General features: G+C 47.7%; 1 protein-coding gene across 2 annotated transcripts; it reads right to left on the bottom strand.

Annotated features, from left to right (window-relative positions):
• Nucleotides 1–1181: 1181 nt before the first annotated feature.
• On the bottom strand, nucleotides 1182–12754 carry CCDC25 (coiled-coil domain containing 25). Of its 2 annotated transcripts, XM_069805450.1 has the most exons (9): nucleotides 12603–12751; nucleotides 9731–9778; nucleotides 8919–8958; nucleotides 6337–6388; nucleotides 5755–5830; nucleotides 5085–5188; nucleotides 3752–3954; nucleotides 2638–2683; nucleotides 1182–1237 (listed from the first exon to the last, which is right to left on the bottom strand). In XM_069805450.1, the coding sequence occupies exons 1-9, from the start codon at nucleotides 12625–12627 to the stop codon at nucleotides 1208–1210; spliced, it is 624 nt and encodes a 207-aa protein (XP_069661551.1). In that variant the 5' UTR covers nucleotides 12628–12751; the 3' UTR covers nucleotides 1182–1207. The 2 variants fall into 2 exon arrangements, with proteins under 2 accessions (XP_069661551.1, XP_069661552.1); XM_069805451.1 differs by lacking the exons at nucleotides 1182–1237; nucleotides 2638–2683 and having other exon boundaries at nucleotides 3752–3971; nucleotides 12603–12754.
• Between the last annotated feature and the right edge of the window lie 758 nt (nucleotides 12755–13512).

Consider the following 13512-nt stretch of genomic DNA (forward strand, 5'->3'; position numbering starts at 1 on the left):
GACCCCAAAATCCACTCCTGCACCAGGAGACATCCTCGCTTCGCACCAGGGAGAAGCAAGGCCAAAGGCAGAGGGGCTTTTCCCGCACCTCCTGCCCGGCCGAGGCTGCAGGCGAGTCTGCAGCATCCAGAGATGCACCCCAAAACCAGACTTTCATAGACTTTTGCTGTCCCCCCTCAGCACGGCTGTGCTCTGTGTGGCTTTCTGCTGCCTGAGGAGACACTGCACACTGCACAGCTCTGCTCCTTCTCAGAGGCATGAGCACACCAGGTAACTCCCACCTAGCAGCACATTTTATCAGCATGGTATGAATTTAATCGTGACATATATACAGGTGCTGCAAGGATTATCGCGACCGTTTTGTACAGACTTATCCACGAAACCTTACAGAGGGCTCAGGCAAGAGCTCTGGCCTGGACAGGTACAGACGCCGCGCAAAACTCAACTCTTCTTCACAAACTTCTCTCTCCAGAGAAGGTTTCCAAGGAACAGCCCAGGAATCAAGCGTAATTTAAAAGAAAATACACCGTGGGGCTATTCTCATTCTGTGCTAAAGGCACATATCACAGCCAGTGGTCATGCTCATGTAGGCTGCAACAACAGCCGAGCTCAGTCTTCATCATCTGTAGCTCTGTATTAAATGAGGAGCCACCAGATTTACTGCCAGCAAGGGCTGGGGAGGCCTGCAAAGCAGCTATGAGCTTGTCCAAATTTACACCCTCCAACTGTAGAGGGATCCCCCAGCTTTGCTGACCATCACCAGCACGAAGAGAAGAGTTACGCAGTCGGCAGCACCACGTTCGTGTACAAACCGAGTTAATAGCAACTGTTTCCAAGTCACTCCGCTGCCAGGACAGCGGTGAGACAGCACAAATTTGTTTTCCTTTCTTTAAATCTCGTTGGATTAAAAGCTACATCAATCCCTTCCCTAGAATAAATATCATTGTCTTTGTAGAACTGAAACATCAATTCTGCTTCCTTCCACCCATGTCCCTGAAAAAAGAGATGTATGTGCAGACATATAGATCTTCTCCCTTTAGAAGCTGTCCATGGCACAGAGCTGGTTAGGCTGCCGGGAGAACCAACCAGGTTCTGAAGAAATGGAGTCAGAGTTCACTTTTTGGGTTTTTTTTTGGCATTCTTAGCGATGGTGACATATTAAGACATCCCAAACCACCTCATGATTGAGAAAGGAGAGAGACTTTATTTACATAAAGTCATCTGAATCGTTGCCATCCTGTGGGAAGAAAGACAAATCAGGATCATTGTGCACATTAAAACGGAAAATGGTGAAATGGTGCATTCAGCAGGATTTCAGAATTGCCATTTATTCTGGTTTCCTGCCATTTCGGTACAAACACCGCGAAATCAGACCAAACGGATGCTCAACAGCTCTGGAGCAGGAACAGCTCTGTGTGAGGCTCTGCGTTGTGAAACAGCAGTTGCTATTTGCTGTCCCTGCGATGTATCACTTCCCTGAAACTGCAGCCCATCTGCTGCGATCTGGGAGGAACCAGAGAACAGGCTCTCACCAGCAGCTTTGTGGACCATCTCCATATCACAACCTGAGTTTCTTTCTGACTCAGGAGAAGGAAAGCAGTCTGGCACCACGCGGGAGTCAAGTGCAGAGAGGAGGAGACTCCCTGCACAGCATTTCCACCATGCCTCTCCCTGGCAAGTGTCACTAACCGGGCACAGCCTGCTTGTTCATGTCAGGAGATGCTTATACTTCAACCCAGTTCAAGTTTCAAAGGGCATCTGCATGCCAACCAGGAGGAAAAGCAAGGATTCTTGAAAACCACACACTCCTCTAAGCAGTTAGTCAGGAACTAGGATACGAAAGGTGGATTTTGAACTGAGGGTGACTCAGAGGAGCTCCAAGATCCATTCACTCAAGGTCCCACCAAGGAGGAAGCTGCAGACGTGCCAGACCTCAGGCAAAGCACAGGTGCATCCAGTGCACACCAGGGCCTCTTCTGAACTTCAGCCCCCAGCCCTCCTGTGACCCACCTCCTCATTTCCCTCCTGCTGGCCTGCGTTCCTCTCCATTTTGGCTCCTTTTCCACCGTCAGACTGCAGCCATGTTATACTGCTTCAGTCCCAGGCCAACACCTGCTTGCTCTCTGCAAGCACATCCCTTCAAGCTTCCTCTTCTGCCCCTCAGCACCTATATTCATCCCTCCCCAAACTGTTGTCCTTACACCTCCAGTTTACTTCTTGTTAAAAATGTGCATTTCCCCCCCCCCTTGAAGTAACAAGGTGGCATATGCAGGTCATGGTTGCCATTAGGGAGACCTCCTCAGCTCACGAGCCAGGTTATGCCCAAACAGCTCACAAGGAGAGTCAAGCCTGGTGCCCCACTTCAGACTCCATCTGTTCTTTCACTTGGGTGGGAAGGGGACTGGGAGGACCTTTGCACACACTTCCAGCAGCACAGACTCCTCCTGGCTGACATACAAGCAATAGGGCCCTCTCGGAAAGTGGAGGAAAGTGACAGTGTCCTTCACCGAGAAGGGGTGACAGAGATGTGCTCTGTCATGCAGGAGTCACCAAAACCAGACTGCAATGCGGGAGCTGTACCATCATGATCCCGCATTGAATTTCAGCTGTCTGAAAGGTTTCTGTGGGCAGTCTTACCTGATTGGAGGACATGTTCTCAGCCTTCATTAAGGATGAGTAGCTCCTGGAAGAGAAATTACATCATCTTGCACAATACATTTTCAAAACCCACCAACAGAGAGGCGTTTTGATAAAACAGGACCAAGTAACAGAAAAACAAATTTTCTTCCTTTCTGAACTCAGGCAGGCTGGACCTGTATTTGCTTATCTCATACTCTTCGGCTAATTAAAACAACCAGACAAAGCCCAGGCACTATGCAGACTCCTCCACATTTTTGTTCTGGAACTACCAGCTAGATCATCCCAGGAGGTAGAAAATCCTTTACTTTGGGGGATGGCCAAGAGGCAGCTCTGGGGCGAGGTTAAATAAGCAGGCAGGCCCCTTACTCTGTAGCACAGACGTGCCTGCTGGTGACTTCTCCCCAGTTTAGTTTGCTTCTCTAAGCTCTCATTTCTGACCTCTACATGTGTTGAATCACTCACAAAATCCCAGAGTTTTTCAAATTCTGGTTTCACTGTCATTTACAGATAAACAAAACTTACTAAAGCTTAAAAGCAAGTTTTTGGGGCAAGCCAGTGGATACGTCCAGTGCTGTACAGGGCCGTCAGTACTAAGGAACAAGCTCACACATGCTGTGGTATGGACAGAAAGGTCAATATGACATTTCAAAACACCATCCCTCATTCTGTGTTTAAAGGAGCGTGTGACTGAGGATTCACACATGTTTTAGTTAACATCAGTGATGCAAGAGGAAGCTGAAGAACTCTAGCAAAGGCTCAGTGCTTTCCAAGGCTCACGCAAAGCTGGAAGCAATTGCTCCCATCCCAATGACAGAGTGCCAAGCTGCTTGCCCAATTTCACCCAAGTTAGGGACAGGTTTCAAAAGGCTCAGTCCTTTCTTTTAACAATGGTTTAACGTGCAGGTTTATTTTAGGAGAAATGGGGAAAACACATTTATTCTAAAGACAAAGGAAATCACTGGGCCATGCAGACGTCTATGCCAGAGCAGGTCAGCTGAACACTGAGTAATGCCAAGCCAACTATTAAACAGAAACTGCTGACCCATGACTCCCTCCCAGCACCAATGAAAACTGCAATAGTTAGAAGTTGGCACTACAATTTATTACTTACCTAAGTTCTTCCAGCTCTTTCTTCTTCTTCATCTCTTCCTTTTCCTTCCGCTTCATCTCTTGGATCTGGGCTTTTTTCTCATTTCTCTCCTCTCTGTCCCTGGCTTCCTTCTCAGCCGCCAGGTCTGGGAAGCGCTCCACTTTTGTCTTCTCTAGCCGGTTCAGGATCTCGTTCACCTTCTTCTCCACTGTCAGCATTTTCACCTTTGGAGTGCAAAAAACTGTGATCCTTATAAAAAAATACTTTTATTCTGGCACTTTCTCAACGGAAAGAAAACACCCTATTTCCACTTTACACATGGCTGAATCCCACAAAAACAGATGCTAAGGAAAATCACTGCCACCAAGGCCTATTCAGCAGGTTGTGTAACAGCAAAAAGAGGCCCACTCCCAACACTCAGAAGCACATAGCTAATAAGCATAAGCATTGCTAAGTACATAACCATTAATAATTTTGTTTCTTGGCACATGCCTCAACAAAGAAGCCAAGAGACAAGAACCAGTCTCTGCCAATTCCTGAAGAGGTGGCATGAAGTCTCTGCAGACCCATTTCAGAAAGAGAAGCACACACGCTGCTTGTTGACTGCAGGGGTTTTAGCATTTCTTGCCCTGGTACAGACCTGTTCTAGCCAAACAACTGCACCCCTAGAGAGCCTTCTCTCCCAGCAGCCAAGGTACATAACTACAACTTAAGCATAACATTATCTGTGGACACTAGGTCAGGCTCGGGAATACCTTAGTACACTGGCTTGACCCTACACCAAAGCTAAGCAGCTTGGCCTTTTAACAGGTTTAACAAATTCAGAGGCAGCACCAGGGTGAGACAGCTCTTGGAGCAGAGACAGTAGAGCGAGCACAGCATCAGACACCCCCAGGACCCCACACAGCCCTCCTTTGCCCAGCAAGTTCAAGTCCTGAGCCCTTCCAGACGTGTGGTTACAGTACTGTCTGTGAGCTGATCCAAAGTGACTGCTCATATGCAGGCTCTTCAGCTCTGGTAAGAGATGATTTCAGTGGAGATAAATTCAAACGGATAGCACAGACTAACACATGATACCATTCGGCATCAGCAAAGACTCATCAGCTACACCATGCTGCAGTTTGGAAACACACGCTGCACAGGCTACACTCTGCTACAGGCCAACACTCAACCATGGATTTTCAGGTGACGTTCAGGCAAGTCCAAACATGCTCCTAGGATCTCTCTTAGGCTTCAAGAGTGGATGATTCCCTGGCTTTAAGGCAAACGCTGAAGACAAACCACCCATCTCCTAACATGGAAACGTTACAGTCTGCCACCAGGTCACCGTCACTGGCTTACAGCAAACACTTACATCCTTCTGCCTGTGAAAGCCAATCTGCCCCACATCCATGTCTGCAGTCTTCTTCAGGTTAGTCCATGGCGTGTATACAACATTGACGTTGTTCATCTTGCAACCTAGGAAGCAAGGGAGAAGGGAAACATTTCAGTTCTCTCCCTGCTGAAAGAGGTCTTAAAGCCTTCCGTGAACATGGAAACACTGGCAGTTATTCCTGTCACAAACATTACTAGCTAGGCAAGAAAGACGAAAACGGAGAAGCCCTTCCAGTGTTACAGTGAAACGGAAGAACACCACGACATCATTTTCTGCAGTAACATGAGCGCTGCAGCAGTGTTAACGAACTCCAGATGGAGACCGTCTTTGCCAGAAGAGTGATTACTATGGAAGGGGGCCCCAAGGTGGTGTTAGAGAAGAGACTGCAAGGCCTCCTTGGCTCAGACAGTAATATGGAGGCACAAACAGGAATTTCTGAGATTTAAAATTCCTCCTTACAAAAGTGTAACAGGCAGCCCCAGCAGCTGCAAGCGACATCTGCTTCCTGTAAGACCCGCTGGCACAGGCTTAACAGAGAGCACCACAGCAGAAATGTCACAAGTGTTTGATCCAAAAAACCACACGCTCGTGTGGACCAGAAACACTCGCCGCAAACATCTCACACCGATTTCCCGGGAATCGGTATTACCTTGAATGCTATTCGCCTTCACTAGATGGGCACAGTCTATCAAAACTTCTTTAGGAATGTCATCCACCGTCTGCCCCTGTGACAGAGCAAGGCAACGTGAGCAGCTTGCGGCAGGGGGCTGTAGGGACTGATGAGCACACAAAAGCCAGGAAGCAGGGCATGATCATCTACAAACACAGCCAAGACCTCTACGCTCCACATTTTACAAGACTGGAGTCTTCTGTGGCATTTGTGAGGAGAGGCTTGAAGCACTATGAGCGACTTGCAACCTGTTTTTCTGAAAGGTATCCTCATTTAGTGGGTGATGGTTCCTAGACATACGCTTGGTGTCAAGCCAGAAATCAATTGTTCTGTTGGGCCATGTTATACTTCCTGCTCCTCCCCACGTTATTTGGTTAACAGAGGCTGTAAATTCAGTCTCCCCACACTGGTGGTTACCTGCACCCTGAGGGAGCCCTGCAGACTGTAGCAGTTCACGTAAGCAAAGATGGTCTCTTGCGCAGGAATCACTGCAGAATGGGCACATGCAGTTCTTATGCGAGTGAATATTAATGTTTTTAAATGTACGTGTCACAGGATTACCTTGTGTAACCGAAGGTACACATGCGCGGAAGAGAGCTTATCCACATGAAACCTACAGAATAAAAAAAGCACATTTAACAGAGGATAAGAGACGGTGATCTGTTCTGAAAGATTTACTTCCTAACAAGTGACAAAATAGCCACTCCATGGATGACTAAAGTATAGAAATGTTCATGTTTAAAAGCAGGCAAGGGAGTCAGAGCCTATCCTTCAAGAAACATCAGTCCTCTCAATGGGAGACTGAAAAAATAAAAACCCATTCCCCCTCCCTTTTTTTCTTTGAAATGTTATACTACATGCAGGCAACACTCACAGCATGAGCCTGTGTATGTGGTGTTTTGATCTGTCTATGTATTCTTAAGAGGAACAGCAAACTCGTGAACTCTGCAGCAGGCACTGCTTCACCACTTACATGACTAGTCTCAACATCATGGAGTAAAAAATCCCCCAAATTTCCCACTGGTCAGTACTAACGGAGCAGCCCAGTGCTCTGCCTCCAACAGCGGGAACAGGCAATGCTGCCTGGGAAGTTTACCATGCCTAGTGGTTTCAGTGGGTACCAGTCCCAACAGCAGGTGAACACCAGTTCTGCATTCACTTCATTCACTGTCTCCAAGATTTCATAAGCCTCGATCACCCTGCCTCCCTACCAGACTGAAGAGAGGTCTCCACTCCAGTCCATCCTTACAGCACAGCTGTTCATCTCCTCAATGGCTCCAGCTGCCCTTCTCCAGACCTCTTCTAACTTGACTGTGTTTTTACCATAATCACCTATTTTTTAAGCCTCTGTCCTGATCAACACTCACTCCAACCCTGCAGACTTCCAAGGACAGAGGGGGGAAACTGATCTCATGTTACCTCCCAACCTTTCTTTCCACCACTTCCTTTTTAATATAACTGGACTTTTTCCTTCCTGCTGCAAGACAGAAAACACTCCAGCACCAACACATGAACTCTCACTTGTACCTCCTGAGCCTCCTACCCCAGCTCCACTGGATCCCTCTTAAAGATAAGTCTAAAAAGTGCCAGACACCATTAGAACAATTCCCAGGAGGCCTCCGCAAGAGGACCTAGGATATTTTGTTGAGATGGCACCAGGATACAAAAAAAACAACATAGATGTCAGTGTGAGCTACAAGATACAAAAGAGGTGGGAAAAGATGACTTTCATGGTTCAGGCAATTTGAGAATGAATCTCAAGGTCATTCCTAAATAACAGTGTAGACATACCTTAAATTATGTAGTGATAGGACAAACATGAGACAGAAAATTAATGTGATACTGCTACAACAGTGTGTTATTCAGCTGAAGTACAATCTCTTCTGCTAGAAAAGAAAAAATATTCCCTTGCCAGTTAGCTGACTGCTGACAAAACATCCTCTACAGAGTGTGTTAGATACTACCTATTCAAGCTTCAGTCCTACCAAGACATCTCAGCTCATCCTGGCAGAGGCCACTTTGAAGAGCAAGAAGGAGCACAATCCACATGGTGCTTCTTGTTAGAAACTGTTAGCAAAGGAGAGGGCGGCAACTGTGATACAGCTGGTCTGTGCAATAGTGCCTGGAAGCAAGCTAACTCCTTCCTAAACATCTCTCAAACCTTATCAGTTTGGAAACTTTATGGACTAATCCAGCCAGCAAAGATGCTGTGAATTGCTGCTAACAGGTTTGCGAACTCCCCTGCCCTTGTTTTCTCTTCCGATGAGACCTTGTGAGCCAAAACCAACCCACACATGACAGAGCGCTTCCTTTTGCCTGCCTGGCCAAAGCTCTAGCAGGTCTGCTTAAAGCAGACACGGCTTTCACCTGGCAGGAATCAAAATATCAAACTCCTCTGCTCCTGCTCACCAACTGCAACTCCTGAGATGGCATCGGCTGTTTTACAGGACAGGCCAGTACATGCGCACAGCACACACAGGGGTGACACAGAGGAAAAGGCACTGGGAGACAACAGACAGTTTTCTCTAGGCACAGCATTTACTGTTGCTTAAAAAACTTCTGGCTCCATCCCCAGGCCCCGTCTGCTCCGTGATTTCACATGTTGATGCCTCCACTCTGCCTGTCCTCTGTTAGCCTTTTGGTTTTGCTGGTTTTGCTTCTCTGTGTGTGTGGACATCCAGGATCTGATACTCTTGCTTGACTCAGGAGGTGTGCTCTCTTACAAATACCAAGCTGCCCTTCTCCTTTAACTCTGCTCATTTCCCAAACACAGAAAGAGTAACAGCAAGCTAGCACCTATATTCTGAAACATAAATATCCATGTATGGAATTATTCAGGTTATTGCTACTCCAGCAGCTCCATGCACAGAAAAACCCCCAAAAGCTTCACAAAGGGGCCAGCTCCTATGATGAACAAAGCGGGGGGCGGTCAAGGGGGAGGTGCAGGGGAATGAATTCAGAATCAGTGGGGTCCCAACAGCTGCACCCAGGTCTTCTTCAATCCACCTCCACCCTGGGATTGTATTTAAACTGCTAAGTGGCCTTGGAAAAAAAGAGACTCTACAGTGCCTGTGGAAGCAAGAGGGTTGTTACAATCATTTGACTCGGGTACATAATGAAAGGCAATTTGTTTCAGCACCTACCAGATATCTTCAGGCCAGCCATACTTTATTAGATCTTCATCTGTAGGAATAAAAGCATCAATGAGCAAAGCCCAGGACCTCATCAACAACAAATCCAACTACCTGTCGAGCAGGAATCCTCTGCTGTTGGTCAGCCACTGCATGGCGACTGAACCGAAAGAGAAAAGGGTTTTAATGCTGCACCTGTCTGCTCCACGTATGGCAGAAACAGGTAAGCCAGGAACACCTCCATCACGTAATTTTGAAATTTTTAAGTGAAAATATGTTTCTTCAAATATTGATCTAATGGGGGGAGACTTTCAGGGCAAATCTTCAAAATAGCCACACTAACACTCTTCCCTTGGAGTAAGACACCCGGTTTCACATCAACTACTGATGTGGAAACAGGAAGAGCAGCAGAACCGTAACCTTTACCATGAGGGAAAGGATGGGCACAGGAAACCTACAGAGTACGAATGCTCACTGGAGAGGGCAAAAATACAGACTGAGCAGGGAAATGGAAGGTTGGTTTGTAAAAAGTTACCAAACGCAACCCGAAAAACAGTATTTTTCTCTAGACAGATTTTTTTTCCCAGTGAATTTAGTTTTCACTTGTATTTGAAGGCAGTTACACTGTCTAGTGGATTTACAAAATTTATTTATCCTAAATAAAAGTAACACAGTGGATTTCAGAGGGGTAAGTCAGAATCACTTGCAAGGATGAACAAGTTTTCAAACAATATATTGAATTAACACATACAAAGACATCCTTTCAAAATGACCTTATATCCCCACAAATCTAAATCTAAGCCGTTAGGCATTAATGTACTTACTTTCGTACTTATCTTTTCCCATGTAAATGGTGTAAACAGAAGGAACAACTGAGGGATAGAAAGAGGAAAACAAATCAAAAGGGGTTTGGACAAACTGTGCAAGGAATGACAAACGCACCAGTCTTGGTCACAGAAATTAGAATGAAAACTGCTCCATCCATCCATCCATCCCATTTCTCTCCTGGGGGCCGAAGGAAGATGGTTTTGCATTTCTTCCAGATTTTGTCCCAAATGCTTCAACAGACTTTGGAATGTGGCATTTCCACTGCTTTCCATGGAAGATTATCCAGCAAAGAACAGCCTTCTGGGCAAAACCCCCTCAACATCCAGGTGGTTCAGAGTGTATCTGTGTAATTGTACAATCTGTTCAATTAAGCACATGTCTGGAGCCAGAAAGGCTGACATTGTATTTACAGTCTGGGATGAACATTCTGTAGGTACTTGAGTGAAACAGCTCATCCCAAAGTACCAGAAGCCCAATGTGAACCTCCTCCAGGTAGCCTGGGAGGATTAAAATTCACAACACAATGGAAAGACCGAAGTTCCATAAACTCATTTGGCTCATCTGTGCCCTACTGGGACACGTAAAACAGTGTCCTTCTCTTCTTTAGGGCTCCTTCCATCAGGCAGTAAAGACACTGCCAATTCTGGGAAACCAAGCAAGTGTCCCTTCAGCATCTCGACTGAAGGCCAGCACAGCTGGGAGATGGACACAGAGCAGTTAAGAGGGTGCTACAGTCAGGGAAGTCCTGTTGCAGAAATCACTGAGCAGCCTGCTTAAAAAAATGCTCCGTTCTTGTATGTGGCAGCAGGGAAATCTCAATTTCACAGCAACACTATCTACCAGATTGTCACGTTTCCAGCTTCTACAATTTTTAACAATTATCTTGTGCGTGAGCAAATGCTGCAGCTGTAGTTACAAGCCTCAGCGATGCACTGAAATTTAGCTGTTCTTCATGAGGACCTACAGCACCTGTGCACTTCAACACGAAGAATTACTGAGAGCGGGTTTTCTGCAGATGGCTTCACACTGTAACAGCCCGTGGCTGAAACAACCTGCTGCAGCAACACAGATTTGCGTTTTTCATATATTGTTGCAGAACAAACAGAATTCTCTAAAGCAACTCACAAATTAAGGACTAAGAGCAAACAAACGAAAGGCAGGTGACCAAATCTGCCTCCAAAAAGCATCTTTTGAAAATATGGTGTCTAACCTCATATTTTCAAAGTCACTAAAATAGCAGACACACTTCACTTACGTGCTACCACTCTGGCAGTGAAATGACTTGGATCCCAAACTGCTTACTGACCCAGTCCTTTCTGAGGGCATTTTTATTAGAAATCCAACATCACTAGCACAAAGCCCAGATGACACTTTTCAGTTTAGTAATGAGGTAATAAGAAATGGAAATTCAAAAATGTGAAAGGATTATATGCCTGTGGGAGTTAAAGGTTGGGAAAAAATCCACCTTGGACACATAGGAGAGTCCAGAGAATGTGAGATCATTGTGACTACAGGCACTACCCATAAGCGTAAAATTAAATGCTCAAAAATAAAATTGCATTAGCGATAGTTCTGTGAAAATGAAGCTCATCCTGCCAAAACAGCGGGGGAACACTAACATAACCAAAGAGGAGATTACTTAAAACCCATATGATTTAACACACATTAGTAACAGTGCAACAGATGTTAGGCAAATGGTAATAGCCTTATTGTAGACCTCTCTCTGGCAGCAAAACTGATTATAATGCATCAGAAACCCTCTGCAGAACTAGCATTTAAAAACCAAAGGAGACTGTTCACATCATTAGCAGAGTTAACTGCAGCTTGTCTGCTCCTAGTACCCCCTGAGGTACCCTACACGTGTGCCAGGCACTGTACCAGGCTCTTTCCTCCCCACTAAAAGGGAAGTCCAGGAAAGTCTCTGAACTTCTCCCTAACAGCCTCCAGATAAGCAGAAAATGTTTCCATCCATGCTGGGTTAAGTGATCAACACAGCCAGTGCATCTGTTCACTGAGGGTGTAAAGGGCCTGACTTGCCACAACAGAGGAAGAAAAGGGTTTAAACCAATCCCAAGAACAAATTTATTTAAGAAACATTCACAAGACTGTTAAGTCTTGCCTTGTCCAAGGAAAATCAAGCAGCCAGAGGCTCAAATCCTTCTCACTACAGAACTTTCTCTCTAGAATGGAGAAAAGCTATGCTATAAAATTTAGCTTGTGGGTACAGTGGGTAGAGGGTAAAAACCACACTGAAACTTTCACAAACAGTTTATACACTGGTCAGATGCCTGGGGGCACACCAAAAAGGAATATTCCTGTACTACCCTCCCTATCATCAGCCCATACTGCATCAAACCACAGATTTCTGATGCTTCAGAAGTGGCCAACCTTTTCGTATGGGCAAGCAAAATGGATCTGTCTATATTAAAGGAAAAATAATGAGACAATTTATGCATTAAGCCTTCCCACAAACTCCCGACGGCAGCACACTTGAGAAAGCTTTTCAGAAGTCACTCACCGATACTGCTATTCATTCAAGGCTGTTAGCAACCACTACTAAGAGGCTCCTCAGCTCAGGAAACCTCGTAGCTCCTAAAACGAGTTTAAGTTGTAGCCGATTTCGGCCCAAACCGTGTCCTTTACACCCAACCCCGGGCGCTCGCAAAAAGGCACCGGCAGGACTAACGGGGCTGCTGAGAGGGGTAGGGGCAGGAGGACGTGCCGTTACCGGACGGCCCCGCTCTCTGAGGAACCGGCCGGGGGCGCGGCCCAGTGCTCCCCTCACAGCGGCGGGACCCGGCCCGTCACAGACCGGCCCTCCCCCCGCAGGCACTAAGGCCTCTAGCCGCTCTCCCCTCACCCACTCACCGTTGGAGGTGAAGTAAAACACCATAGCGGCGGCTCCTCAGCCCGCCCGGCCCGGGGCTCCACACGGCTGCCGCTCTCCCGCTCCAGCAGCGCCTGAGCGACGGCGGAAACGAGCAGGGCGCATGCGCACCGGAGGATCTCGCATGCGCAGTGCGGTGCGAACGCGCTCTTCCCCCCTCTACGCATGCGCCAACTCTCCGGGCGGTGAAGCCAGAAAGAGCACTGCGCACGCGCAAAATTCCCGGTAGGCGACGGCACAGGCAGTTCAGCGCATGCGCGTTATGCCCCAGCAGTGCTGGCACGCCATGTCGCGCATGCGCAATACCGCGGCTCGCAGCTTCCCGCCGTGTGCGCATGCGCAGGGCTCAGTGCGGCGGGGCCGGCTGAGGGGCCTGTGGGCGCAGTTTATTTTATTTTATTTTTCCTGGATACGCGTAAATGTCCCTGGGAGCGTGCCTGGGGGCCACGGGAGGACCTCAGCGGGGGGGCCTCCATGGAGCTGCCGCCGCCCTGTCACCTCTCACAGGCCATTTAAGAGCAAAGACGCTGCTGGGCAACCCCTAACCGCCCCCTTAACCTTTGCAAACGCCTCTCGATTCACTCCATCCCCTGTTATGCCCAAATCCCCGCCTTGAGCCTCCCGCCCCGTCCGCCGCCCCGCGCATGGACTACAACTCCCATCAGCCCCCGCGCGCCCACCCTCCCCACCCCCCGCAGCGCGGAGGCGGCTCTGCCCTCGCGAGGCACGCTGGGAGTTGGAGTCTCCCTGGGAGGAGGGGGTGGGGGAGCGTGGCGAGTTCTGCCACCTGATTGGCTGTAAAACGGGTAGGGCGGGCGCAGAGCGGCGCGCCGCAGCTAGGCCAATGGCGATGAAAAACAGCGTGAGTGACGAGGCGCTCGGCCAATGGTA

The sequence above is a fragment of the Haliaeetus albicilla genome, chromosome 18 (genome assembly GCF_947461875.1).
Source record: "Haliaeetus albicilla chromosome 18, bHalAlb1.1, whole genome shotgun sequence".
Taxonomy (NCBI): Eukaryota; Metazoa; Chordata; class Aves; order Accipitriformes; family Accipitridae; genus Haliaeetus; species Haliaeetus albicilla.